Raw genomic sequence first — 12,820 nt, forward strand, 5'->3', positions numbered from 1 at the left:
CTCTCTGAGTAAGCGCTCCGTGCTCTATGAAACACTAAAGGATCAGAGGGGGATGGGTCCATCCTAGGCCCGGACTACTAGAACGCTACCTATGATAGTCTACTTAAACTCGACATACCAGAAGAGTCGCGCCTAGTCGGTTATGCAGGTGCGCTTGTTGCTGGATGTACTGTCGAGCAGATGCGAAGCAGACTCGGCATATTGATGCGACGGGTAAGCGGATGGATGACTACTTATGGTTTCAACCTTGCACTGAAAAAAACCGAAGTAGTCATCCTGACTAAAAAGAGAATTTCGACCTTCCGTCCCATATCGTTCGGTGTCTAGATACTCTGGGTTCCAGGCCATGTCGGGTTGGAATGCAATGAGGAAACGGACGAAATAGCCAAGGACTATCGACTAACTAGCCTCACTTCTTTCGCGTGAAGACCGTAGAACACGTCCTGGGTGTCCACGTAAGGACGATTATGGATGGATATGCCTTCCACTAAGCCGTAGCACGCCTACCTGCATGATGTAATTGTCACAGTTGAGCCGTCACCGCAGTGGAAGCAGTATACTTTAGTTGTCTTCCTGGGTATAGAGGGTGCATTCAACAATGTTAGTACCAACGCCATTAACGAAGTCTTGATTAGTATTGGATTGGGAGGGGGGGGGGCTGGAATTAAAAAGATCATGTGCGCAGGTATCACTCGGATTCTCCAATCCTGCCGGACAGATGCCCTCAATTTACTCCTTCACCTCCTCCCCGTAGACAACCAAACTAAATACGCTGTAGCATGTGGGGCTGTGGTGGATGGAGTACTTCGGAAAATCTGGGTATGCCCCAGGGAATACGCCACACGCAAGCAGAACTTCACAAGAAACTTTGCTGTGGAGTTGAGGAGGGCAGAGTGGAAAACCGACGACGTGTTTCAAGGCTATGACACAGTTCTTTTCACCAATTGATCAAATATGGTCTGTGAAGTGGGCGCGGCAGTCTTCTAGGATATACACAGTGTATATAAGCCGTACAGTCTGCCAGGTTTCGCCAGTGTGTTGTAAATGAAAATACTGGCGATACTGGAAGCCTGTCCATAGCTGGGGCATGATGCGAGCTCCAAGCGTAATATAGCCTTCTACTGGCGACTGGGAAGAGCAGCGGAAGATGCTTGGAAAGTAGAAATAGCCGCACTTCTAGTGCCACATGGATCGCAGATAGCCCATTGCAAAGCGAACTAGGGAAAAACTATAAAACGTAGAAATACCTACACGTGACTTTATCAAAATAGTTTGCGGTGCCCAGAAAAGAAGGCGAAGAAGAATAAAAGGAAGGAACTCGCTAAGCTGCCAAAGACCCATTTATCCCAAGACAAGGAGGCTACAAATCAAAAGCCAGTAACAGAAAAGGCGAGGAAATGAAGAAGGACTAGATCATCAGTCGGCTCTGTTCATTAAGCTAACGGAAGGCAAGACACTTGTGGAAGACTTTAGTCAAATCTGTTATAGGATAAAACCCCGAGGTGTTTCGCATACGGAAAACGAAGAGTGGCGGAGTCGAACTAGGACCGAAGACGAATAGCAAGAGTACGTTCTGCGATGGGGTCAAGGAGTTACTGGGGGAGAAGGTTCCCATTTTTAGTCTAGAGCCTATTATTCTCTGTGGTGAAAGTCCCCAAGCAATATGCCAGGACACTACTTATCAGCAGGAAAATTCAAATAGGGTGGGTACTAAACAGGGTACGATTGCGGATAATCCCCATCAAGCGCTACATGTGTCTGGACTATGGACAAACGTCAGCAACTTTCAAGAGACCCGACAGGAGAGCAGCATGCCGCAAATGCGGCCAAGTAGGCCATCAAGCGAAGACCTGTAATGAAAGACAAAATCAGGTTCTCTGCAGGGATCGTGGCGCGTCGCACACACCGGGGCGAGGTGTGCAATCTTTAGGGTGCAAGTAGAAAGGGCTAGGGTGTCCCTAGCATAATCCGCATCGGAAAAATTAACATGAATCGGAGTGCAACAACTCACCAGCCGCTAGCGCAGTCCACTCCGGAAGGGCGGATTTAGTCCTAATCAGCGGGCCATACCGACACAGGGATCCGGCTTCATGGCCTCTCGACTTATCGGGTGCCGCTGCCGCGGTGAGACGATGCTGGGAGGGAGGGGGTGAGGAGGTTCTTGGAGGAATGCATCGCGGCCAAAGTGGTTGACGCTACTTGCCGGCATGCACTAACCTGGCGTTTCTCCTGCGCGTGGAATGTCGCGAGGGTGAACATCGGGAAGTTCTTCGAAGTTCTTAAAACAGGTGGAGTCACACTGGACGGCGCTTCGGGGAGTGGTAACGTTGCAGTTGACACTGTCGTATACTCATGATGAAGCTGATAACGACAGCGTGTGAGGCTTCAATAGACGACAGAAATTGCCGACCTCCGGAGGGAGTGTCATAAGCTCTGAGTTTAGCGTAATGTTTACACGCCAGCGTGAAGGCATCACCCATAAAGGGAGAGTATAGGTCAACAAAAAAAAGACTTTGCAATGCAATAAGCAGAAGCAAAGCTCGCGGCTGAAAAAACCTAGCCAACGAGGCGAATTAAGACTCGTGGGGACTTGACTGTAAACTTCTCACTCAGGAAATCCGCTCTGCGGAATCCCGGAATACTAAGTAATGACCAAATGGGCCGCATTATACGGGCCCGTACTGGTTGATGTCAATTGTACGCAAAGCGTCGAGGATTGCTCGCCTTTCGCGACTTTAGGGCTGGAGGCGTTCCACGCCTTCTTGAAGGAGATCATTTTTCCTTGCCGGTGGAAGGTGGTGCTCAGAGGTGGCGGTGAAAAGGACGCCAAATCAAAACCAATAGGCCGAGAAGAACCTCTATGGTGGGGGCACCGGAAGACGCTGTACTCACTTTGATTTGTCAATATTTGATTTGTCCATATTAAAGGTGGCGGTGAGAAAGTCGGGACGGCAACCCTGTCGGCCAAACCAAAACCAAGTGGCCGAGGAGAACCTCCATAGTGGTGGCACCGGGAGACGCTGTACTCACTTTGGCTCTATGGCCGTGATGCAGTAGGCGAATGCTCCAAAGGCCTAATCAGGCTATTCAGACCCGAGTCTGCACAGGGACTCATCTGAAGTGGCAAGTTGGTCACGAAACCTTACCGGGGGTATGTGGCGCGGCAGGATTCGCGGCATTTGAAATTTATTTCGAATGTCGCGAATACCAGCGGACAGATGACGTCACCGGCGCTCTACTCAGTTCAGAACTCGTTACAAGAGTGAAGAACAGAGTCGGTGACGAAAAACGTCAGATAGGAAAAATAATTAGAAGTAAAAAAAAAGACAGTTGGTTGGCAGTCACGGGAAAGGAAAGATTTTCGTTGTTCGTTCGGGTTGTTGGTTATGCTCAAGCGAGGAGCGACCTTCGAGCCTCGGCGTGGTGTTGCGTTTCAACACGGGTGCCGTACTCCTTAGTTCGGTGGAGATTTGGGTAGGGCTGGCATCCACCAGTATGAATGCTAAGCCATGCACTTGGTATAGACTGGTACTGTTGTTGCTGTCTCAGCGGGGCTCTGATTGTGGTCACAAAATCAATCCGTGCCTTAAGAAGAGCGTGAGATTAAGTCGTCCAGACAGGTGCTCCCGTTAATCCCTCAAGGATTTAACTGTCCATATTAGGGCGATCAGACTTGAGTCTGCACGGGGACTCATCTGAAGTGATAATAGGTCACGAAACGTTACCAAGGGTATAGTAGCACCATGGGAACCGGGATAGCCCCTGAATTCAAATACTTCAGGAGAATTCCTGTTGCATATACGTTCAACCCGGTTGTTCCGGTTGGCCTCCTAGTGGAGGTTTCATGCGGTTGTGGTTACGTTCAAGTGAACAGAAACCTTCGGGGTGGTGTTGCGTTTCAACACAGGGGCCGAACTCCTTAGTTCGGTAGAGATTTAGGTATGTCTTGCATCCATTATTATGAATAAACTAAGCCACGCACTCAGTACCATTATGTTTGTCTCATTGGGGCTCTCATTGTGGTCACAAAATCAATCCGTGTCTTAAGACCTTGGCATGAACTCGCCGAGATAGGTACGTAAAACCATAGAGACGAGACTGTCGCTGGATGTTGAATGTTGAAGCCCTGTATCTACCAGGGGACGTCTTCTTATGGAGCAACGCAGTCCGTACGGAGGTATTGGCTGATGCCCTTGAAAAGGAGGTGCATCGTAACCGCCTTGCTCCAATGCAGAGGGAGAGACCTTGCGTCTGCTTATCGTATTGTCTCAGAACCGGCCGTGATGGTGATCGCGGGACTGATCCTCTTTGCCCTCCTTGCTAAGAAGCGTAGAACTATTTGCAGCCGCAAGAGCAAAAACTTAAGAGAGGTGTTTGCCGTGAAGAATGTCAACCCATCCTTACCGAGTGGCAACACTCTTGGTAAAGTGAGTCAAGGAGCACATGGACTGCGTGGCTCATCAACAATTTAGGTCCGTGGCTGAACCGAATGCGTGGTGGGATTGATTACTTCCTTACCCATCTTCTAATTGGGCATGGAGGTGTTCATTCTTATTTGCATAAGATTGGGAAGGCGCGATCTCCTGATTGTGGGTTCTGTAATGGAGTGGTGGACGACGGGGAACTCTTGTGAATAGTGGGGCGACTTTCGTCTTTCGTCATACTGAGGAGCGCTGGCAGATGGAGTCGTATTACACATTATGTTCGGGCTCTTCTTATTGCGAGGAAGATTGAACTCGACAAGCCAAGGGACTGGATGACAGAGGGTTCCTTGAATAAACAACTCCCTTCCTCCCCTCCTATTTCGTTAATGAAAGGAATTCCCTGACTTAAAGGCTTCCAAAGCCGGGAAAGCGGGAGAGAGAGTAATATTTTAAACAGTTCCAAGCTAATTCTTTGATGACGGGGAGGTGATAGTTGGTAGTCCGAGGGGGTACTGTTGCGGGAGTCCAAGACTCTGTGCGGAACCGCGTTAGCCAACCTCATTCATTGGAAAGGCCTAGAAGGCGCTAAAACATAGTTCAGCCATCCATTCTCGATAGCACGTAGGCGTGATTTACAGACTAGTTTTTACTCAAGGATCACTGGTAGGAGGAAGGAATAAATGTTACGGATGGAAAGGACCAATCTAACGAGTTACATTTCAAAACTTACCTGTTAATGTGTCTGAACTGCTGGAAGCAGCGATAGTCGTAGGCACTGAGAGGTATGATTCATCAGCTTTGGAGCTACTTTCTGTAATGGAAGTGACCGTATCAATTGTGGCCGTACTTTGTTCAGTACTGCTTTGCACCACAACAGGACCTGTTTGTTCCGGGATCCACTCTAAGTTATCTTCCGTTGTTGACTGTTGCTGTCCAACTTTACGCAATGATTTGTATCTCATGAAAGACGAATCCGTACTAAATGATCGGTCGCGATCAGCTCCTTCGGAACAGTAACCTAAAAAGACAAAATTCGATACTTTATTAAATCATACGTCCCTTGTACGCCGAAGTGACTTATTCGGGTACCTGATACAGAGCTCGCACCTGATGTGCGTCGTGGGGAAAATCCTCCGTCAAACGAGCCAGGTATATAGAGTAGATCTGTCTGATGTTCTCCGTCGCATTGCATGTCATCCATGGGTGGATCATAGAAAACCTTCTTCAGAGCATTCAAAACTGTCTCACCGTCCGTGAAAACTCGATAGGTAAGAAGAAACGTGTTTAGAAAATCGATAGAAAGAAATCGAAGATCTGAAATGAACACCAGAATAAGTTTCGGGATTGAAGGAGTCAATTTAAAATTAGCGTCTCCCAACCAACCTGTAAGCCGTTCTAAAAGCCTTTCAGGTGTAGCATAGCGGACTTGCGGAAGTTTACAGGAGTTAAGCGTTCTAGAGAAGCGAATATCTACATCATCCTTAAAGAGTTTCGGATCCGTCCTGAGAGCATGATGGTGAGCTAACGAGCCTGTACGAAAAAGGAAATTTTATCCACACATATATTAGCATCTAATGGTTTACCCTTCACCTCCGCTGGACCCGAGCAGCCCAGGCGATAGAATGCTCATGTGGATATTGTCAAGGCACTGGGATATATCGGATATCCATGCCTCTCTCTCCTGAGCAGTGGCTGCTGCGAGATGGATTGTGTGACGTTGTCCTGTTTTAGTATCAACGGTCAATTTAAAATCTCTGGGTGCGCTGGCAGCATCTGCTGCGCTAAGACAACTCGATGTCTTATGGGTTCGCGATGATGCTTCTGTGCTAACTGAAATGGCTACGGAAATATAATGTTGAAATCAGGAGAATCCTCGAATAGTAACCCTGAACTTACTATCGTCTTCCTTTTCAGAGTCGCTTGGGTCTTCCACTAAACTTGCATCCGCCAGTGGTATCTTCCCTACATCGGGCAATAAGTGAAGTCTTCCACCAGACGTCCTACACCAAAAGCATCTTTAATTCATTATCAGGACGCCGTTGAAACTTACAACTTACCTAGTCGCGATGATTAAATGGTTGGAAAATAGGAAGCATTGCCGTATGTAGTCCCGCTCGCTTTTAAACGAAGCCAGTCGGCTTCGAATTCGTCCTTTTCCAGGAGGTACCTGAACTAAACTTCCTGCGGATTGAACGAAAGCTTTAGCATGCTAGCGAATATTTCAACTGAAGTATCTTTCGTCCTTCCTACCTTGACGAACGAATACTTGGTTTACATCTAAGAGTATGTCACAGCCTTCCACAATCATTCGTTCAACTGCTAAGTTCTTCCTTAGATTTTCCGTTTCGGAGACTTCGTCATGCATTTGTCGGGACAAGTCCTCGAGCTGTTGTCTGGCATTCTGCAGGCTTTTACGTTCCACATGGTCATGGGGAGTGTGGGCAAGGAGCTCGTGCAATGTTATTATGTATCTTGGGATCTGAAAACGGAAAAGTCAAGTAGGGAACGTGCAGATGAAATAGAACTTTGGGATCCTTTTCAAGGACATAAGTCCTCTCCTATTCAATTCATATATTTTCTATTAATATCAACCGATTATGCTTTTTACGTCAGGCAGTTCCCTGCTCCCTGTTTTCGTACTGGCAGGACACATAAGTATGTCCTGTCACGTATGTCAAACATATTACAGGACTATCGAAGGGATGAGATTAGATACTCACTTGATGCATTGGATATGTTAGGAATGTTTCCAAGCTACGGCCCTGGCACGCTGGCTTGGCCTCGAGGCGCTTCAGGACCGTGGCGAAGTTATTATTATTCTTGCACTCAGTCAACACTTGAAGGCTGTAGTGGTGGTTCCTTACGTACTCCTGATAAATACTTAACATCGGCAAAAGCATGTCGAATAAATCACCTATAAATAATAAATGCGTTATTGAGTTTGTGTTAAATAAAGCTTGAGGCTCTTGAAATCGGGTTCGTGGAAATTATGATGGAGTAGAAATACAGAAGTGAATTTACGGTCATCTGGATGGACCGTAAATTGATGGATGGATGGTTTAGAAATAATAAACTTTTCATCAATCAAATTTAGAAGAACGTTTTGTTTCCAAGGATTTCCAGTTATATACAGAAGGAGCTACAAAATTCCCCAAAAGTTTACGTCCAGTCCAAAATACTCAAACCAATCTAAGGCCTTGGAAGATATACTACGACATACTGTCCGGAAATTACTTTTTCATGAGGAAAAAGGACCCCCCCCCCCCCCCCCCAGCCAGATGAAGATCATTTAGCTTTTGTGCAAACACTGTTTCGCCGGTCTAAAATATACTCTTCCTTAACACGCTAGTACTAACCAGGGCCTCCATCATCATCAAAGCCGCAATAACCGGTACCCGATCTAGGCCTGCCTTAGGAAGAAAATGTAGACATCCCGGTTTTGTGCCGAGGTCCACAAATTCGATATCAGCAAAAGCGGTATTGCAGCCTGACCTTAGCCATCACTCCAGGCTTTGCCATGTCTTCCCTTCCTACCATAGATATTGCCCTTAAATGATCCTCACCTATACGCTCATCGCAACCTACTGAGTCGGATTTTATTCACAACCAGAAAGCCCAGATAGAGGGCCAAAAATCCTTCCCAGGATTTTTCTCTCGAACGCGACCAAGAGTTTGCTATTATCTTTGCTAAGAATTGAGCAACGCCTCGGATAGAGACGGACCTCAAGGCAACGAGTTTTGGCCATGGAAAAAGGACTATGGTCCGTTCCTGGGGCACGCTCCTCCATAACGGTAGCGAGGGTCCCCAGAATGCTCACCTTTTCCAACTTGACCGGGAATACCAGCGACATAAACTGGTCATTCTGGACCTAAATGAAGTAAGATGGTCTGATTATGAAGATTACCCCTCTTTCTATTTGCGGCGATGTGCGTCTTTACTCGAAACAGCCAAGTGGTAGCAGAAGTGAATCTGCTGTCGAGTTGGTTCTGACTTCTAACTTCTAACTGCGATATTCCGGTTAAGGTTAAGGAGCCTTACTGATACCTGGCCGCTTCAGTAAGTTATCATTGCTATGGAGGGCTATGGCACGGCAGACCTCCTAACCCCCATACTCGTGGGAATCAAATGAGTAAAATTATAAAAATAAAGAAAACTAATTCCCCCGAAGCCGGTCCCAAGCCCCTCAGGGGTCGTTAGCGATTTTTAAACGGGTCGCTTACGATACGGGGTGTGACGTCCTCGAGGTACCCGAGTAAGTAGTTTTGCCCCCTAACTGGCAGCATGCCTGCGTCCTAGGTAGTAGCCTCGAGAAAGCTTCTCGGTGAAGAGCGAACCGCGAATGACCGGTACACGTCGGGAAACACTGGGAGTCTCCGGAGCCGTCGACAACTCTCTGTCGGCGTCGACGGGGTGATGTGAGCGTAGCTCTACCAAGGTGGTAGTTGCGACGTGTATCAGGAGCCAGCCCCTTCGGGACCCTGGTCGGGAAGTGTGCATTGAACCGGTGTTATTAGACCGCGTTGCCCCGAGCGAGCGCTGATCCGTCCGTGAATTCCGGGATCGGCTAAGTGTAGGTGAGGCCTCAGGGAACTGGGGTAGGGGTTGTGTCCCCGAGGGTATACCCGTTCTTGACTATTGCGGCCCGCTCCCTTGCACACGATGCGCTGGTACCTTTTTCATGGAGAATATTCTGAAAATTATAAAAAAAACGACGAAACAACAGACAAGGAGGAAGGGCTGGGTGCATTTGGGCGGAGCACAAAAATGCGTCGTTCACCGCAGCGATCAGTGAAAGAGGCAACGAGGGCTGATATACCCGATGAGACACCGGGGCGCCCAAATAAAGAGGAAGCCTCATCAAGTGGTGCGACTGACCGTGCGGAGATGGCAACTCCATTACCTTGCAGTGCCCCTGTTTTGGAAGTAACCTCAGTGAGAAACGCTAGTCCTGAGCAGACGGATTTGGACACAAATCGAGTGGAAGTGCATTCGACTGTCCTCGCTAGAGCCGAAGAGGAAAGGCTCATCAGAAAGTGCGCAGCAGTGGTGAAACGTATGCGGTCAGCAACGTTCCTTCAGAGAAACGTCAGCAAAGGCGTCAAAAACGGGCTGATGGAACTGGTGGAACTACTGGATCGCATTTCCTTTTATAGACGCACGTGGAGAGCAGCGGGAGACGATTGTAGAGCAGAAACAGTCGCATTCCCCGCTGAGAATGCTGCTTGCATCAAACGGACTGCAGATAGCCCTCTGCAAAGTGAACAGGGGAAAAAGCGGAAAGAGGACGACGTGCCTGAAGGAGACTTTGTCGAAGTAGTCTCGAAGGCACAAAAAAAGAAGGCGAAAAAGGATAAAAAGAAACAACGGACTCCGTCGCCAGAGACACGTCTGTCCAAAAACAAGGAGGCTGCCAACCCAAAGCCAGTAGCGGAAAAAACGAGGAAACGAAGAAGGACTAGACCGTCGGCTCTGCTCATTAAGCCGACGGAAGGCAAGACATTTGCGGAAGTCCTTAGTGAAATCCGCTACAGGATGAAACCCGAGGAGAATGGAGCAGAGGTGTCTTCGATACGGAAAACGAGGAGTGGTGGAGTTCTCGTCGAACTGGGCCCAAAGACGACCAGTAAGAGCACGTTCTACGAAGCGGTCAAGGGGTTATTGGGGGAGAAGGCTCTTGTTTCCAGCCTAGATCCCATGTGCTCTCTAGAAATACGGGATCTTGACTGCCTCACAGAAATGGTCAAAGTAGAGGAGGCGCTAAAGCGTGAGTGTCCAGAGGTAACCAATGCCCGGGTAGGTATTACCTCTGTAAATGCTCGGGGCCAAAAACTTGCCGTGGTGGATGTCCCCGAGCAATATGCGAGGAAACTCCTGAACAGCGGGAGAATCAAAATCGGATGGGTAGTATGCAGGGTACGAATGCGGATAGTCCCCACCAAGTGCTACAGGTGTCTGGACTATGGACACACGTCAGCAGCTTGCAAGGGTCCGGACAGGAGGACAGCATGCCGGAGATGCGGCCAAGCGGGTCATCAAGCGAAGACTTGCAAGGAAAGCGAGAGTTGTGTTCTCTGCAGGGATCGTGGCGCGTCTGGCGAAAGCGTCGCACACACTGCGGGCTCGGGACGGTGTCCAATCTTCAGGGCGGAATTGGAACGAACGGGTGCGAACGCCATGATCCGCATTTTGCAAATTAACATGCACCGGAGTGCAACCGCTCACCAGTTGCTAGCACAGTTCGCTGCGGAAGCAAATGCTGATCTAGTGCTGATTAGCGAGCAATATCGAAACAAGGACCCGTCCTCATGGTATCTCGACTTATCGGGCACCGCTGCCATCTAGGTTCGGGACGACGTTCGACTTCGTGTTCTTGCCGAAGGCCGGGGGGACGGATTTGTCTGGATCCGGTGTTTAGGGATAACGTTTTTTAGCGTTTACCTGACGCCAAATGAGTCGATTCCGGACTTTCGGCGCCGGCTTGATGCTCTGGAGGACGCCGTTTCGAGCACGGAGGGACGAATCCTGGTTGGCGGTGATTTTAATGCCAGGGCTCTTGAATGGGGCATGCCTCAATCAGACTCCAGAGGGAAACGGATTCTGGAAATGGCGGCGAGAACCGGGCTCGTAATTTTAAACACCGGATCCACGCCAACGTTTCGGCGCCCAGGTTGTGAAGGAAGCATTCCTGACATCACTTTTGCGTCGGAATCTCTGGCATCATCGGTGGACGGGTGGCGAGTCCTAGAAGACTTCTCGGCAAGTGATCATCAGTACATTGCGTTCGAAGTGTTTGACGCTGCTTGCCGGCGAGCACCAATACGACGTTCCCCCTGCGTGTGGAATGTCGCGAGGGTGAACATCGGAAGGTTCGTCGAAGCTCTTGGAGCAGGTAGGGCCGTGCTGGAGGGCACTCCGGGGGGTGGTGGTGTCGCAGCTGACACCGTCGTAAATTCAATGATGAACCTGATAACGACGGCGTGTGAGGCTTCCATGCCCCGGAGAGGCCCCAAGCGCGACAAGCCTTCTATGTACTGGTGGACGGCGGAAATTGCCGACCTACGGAAGGAGTGTCATAAGCTCCGCCGTTTGGCACAACGTTTGTACGCCAACGAGGAGGCATGTGCCATAAAGGCACAATATAGATCAGCAAAAAGGAGACTCCGCAGCGCTATAAATAAAAGCAAAGCTCGCGGCTGGCAAAAGCTTGTTAATGAGGTGAATGATGACCCGTGGGGACTTGGCTATGAGCTTGTCACTCGGAAAATCGGGGCTCTGCGGAAGCCCTGCATATTGAGCACCGACCAGATGGACCGCATTGTGCGGGCATTGTTCCCCAGACACCCTGTACGGGTTGATGTAAACAGCGCGGAAAGCGTCGTGGATTGCCCCCTTTTCACAATGGGAGAACTCGAAGAAGCGGTTCTCACTATGAAAAACAGGAAGGCGCCTGGTCCTGATGGCATCCCGGCGGAAGTTTACAAACTGGTGTTCCGCCAACGGCCAGAATTGCTGCTCGAAGCGTTCAACGCGTGCTTGAAGGAGGGCATTTTTCCTTGTCGCTGGAAAGTGGCCAGACTCGCGTTGATCAGTAAGGGTAAAGGAGTCGCGGAGCTCCCGTCTGCACACCGACCGCTGTGTATGCTTGACACGGCCGGAAAAGTGCTCGAGAAGCTCATCAGGGGTAGACTCGCTGAAGCGATCCGTGCTTCCGGGGACTTATCCGCAAGGCAGTTCGGGTTTAGAACAGGGAAATCTACAGTGGATGCTGTTATGGAGGTCGTAGATGCGTTTAATCGAGCCGGGGCACACAGCCGCCGATCTCGACGGATAGTGCTCCTCATAACGCTTGATGTCAGAAATGCCTTCAATTCCGTAAGATGGACAGATATGCTAGGCACACTAGAGAACTCCTTTCACGTGCCAAGCTATCTCTTGCGGATATTGAGGGATTATCTGAAAGACCGCTCCCTGTTCTATGAGACGCTAGAGGGCCAGAGGAGGATGGAAATCACGTCGGGAGTAGCGCAGGGATCCATCCGAGGGCCAGACCTCTGGAACGCTTCCTACGATAGTCTGCTGAGACTCGATATGCCTGAAGAGTCGCGCCTGGTCGGTTATGCAGACGACGTTGCGGCACTTGTTGCCGGACGCACTGTTGAACAGGCGGAAACCAGACTTGGCATATTGATGCGACGGGTAAGCGGATGGATGACTGCTCGCGGTTTCAACCTTGCGCTGGAAAAAACCGAAGTAGTCATCCTGACCAGAAGGAGAATCCCGACCTTGCGTCCCATATCGATCGGCGAGTTGACTATAGAGTCAAAACCAGTGATTAAATACCTTGGATTAATGCTTGACTCGAAGATGAGCTTCTTCGAGCAAATCAAAGCAGCAG

The 12,820-nt window shown here is 49.4% G+C and overlaps 1 protein-coding gene across 1 annotated transcript in view; it reads right to left on the reverse strand.

Moving 5' to 3' along the window:
- The window catches only part of LOC119660384 (ras-specific guanine nucleotide-releasing factor 2-like), a 323,473-nt gene that overhangs the window by 127,709 nt on the left and 182,944 nt on the right, over positions 1 to 12,820 (reverse strand). The window contains exons 11-18 of the mRNA XM_038068909.1: positions 7,145 to 7,338; positions 6,675 to 6,903; positions 6,482 to 6,605; positions 6,321 to 6,424; positions 6,015 to 6,263; positions 5,808 to 5,954; positions 5,514 to 5,738; positions 5,155 to 5,442 (exon numbers count right to left, since the gene is read on the reverse strand). Of these exons, the coding sequence (XP_037924837.1) occupies positions 5,155 to 5,442; positions 5,514 to 5,738; positions 5,808 to 5,954; positions 6,015 to 6,263; positions 6,321 to 6,424; positions 6,482 to 6,605; positions 6,675 to 6,903; positions 7,145 to 7,338 (1,560 nt within the window). The remainder of the gene's footprint in view (positions 1 to 5,154; positions 5,443 to 5,513; positions 5,739 to 5,807; positions 5,955 to 6,014; positions 6,264 to 6,320; positions 6,425 to 6,481; positions 6,606 to 6,674; positions 6,904 to 7,144; positions 7,339 to 12,820) is intronic.

Source organism: Hermetia illucens, chromosome 6 (genome assembly GCF_905115235.1).
Source record: "Hermetia illucens chromosome 6, iHerIll2.2.curated.20191125, whole genome shotgun sequence".
Taxonomy (NCBI): Eukaryota; Metazoa; Arthropoda; class Insecta; order Diptera; family Stratiomyidae; genus Hermetia; species Hermetia illucens.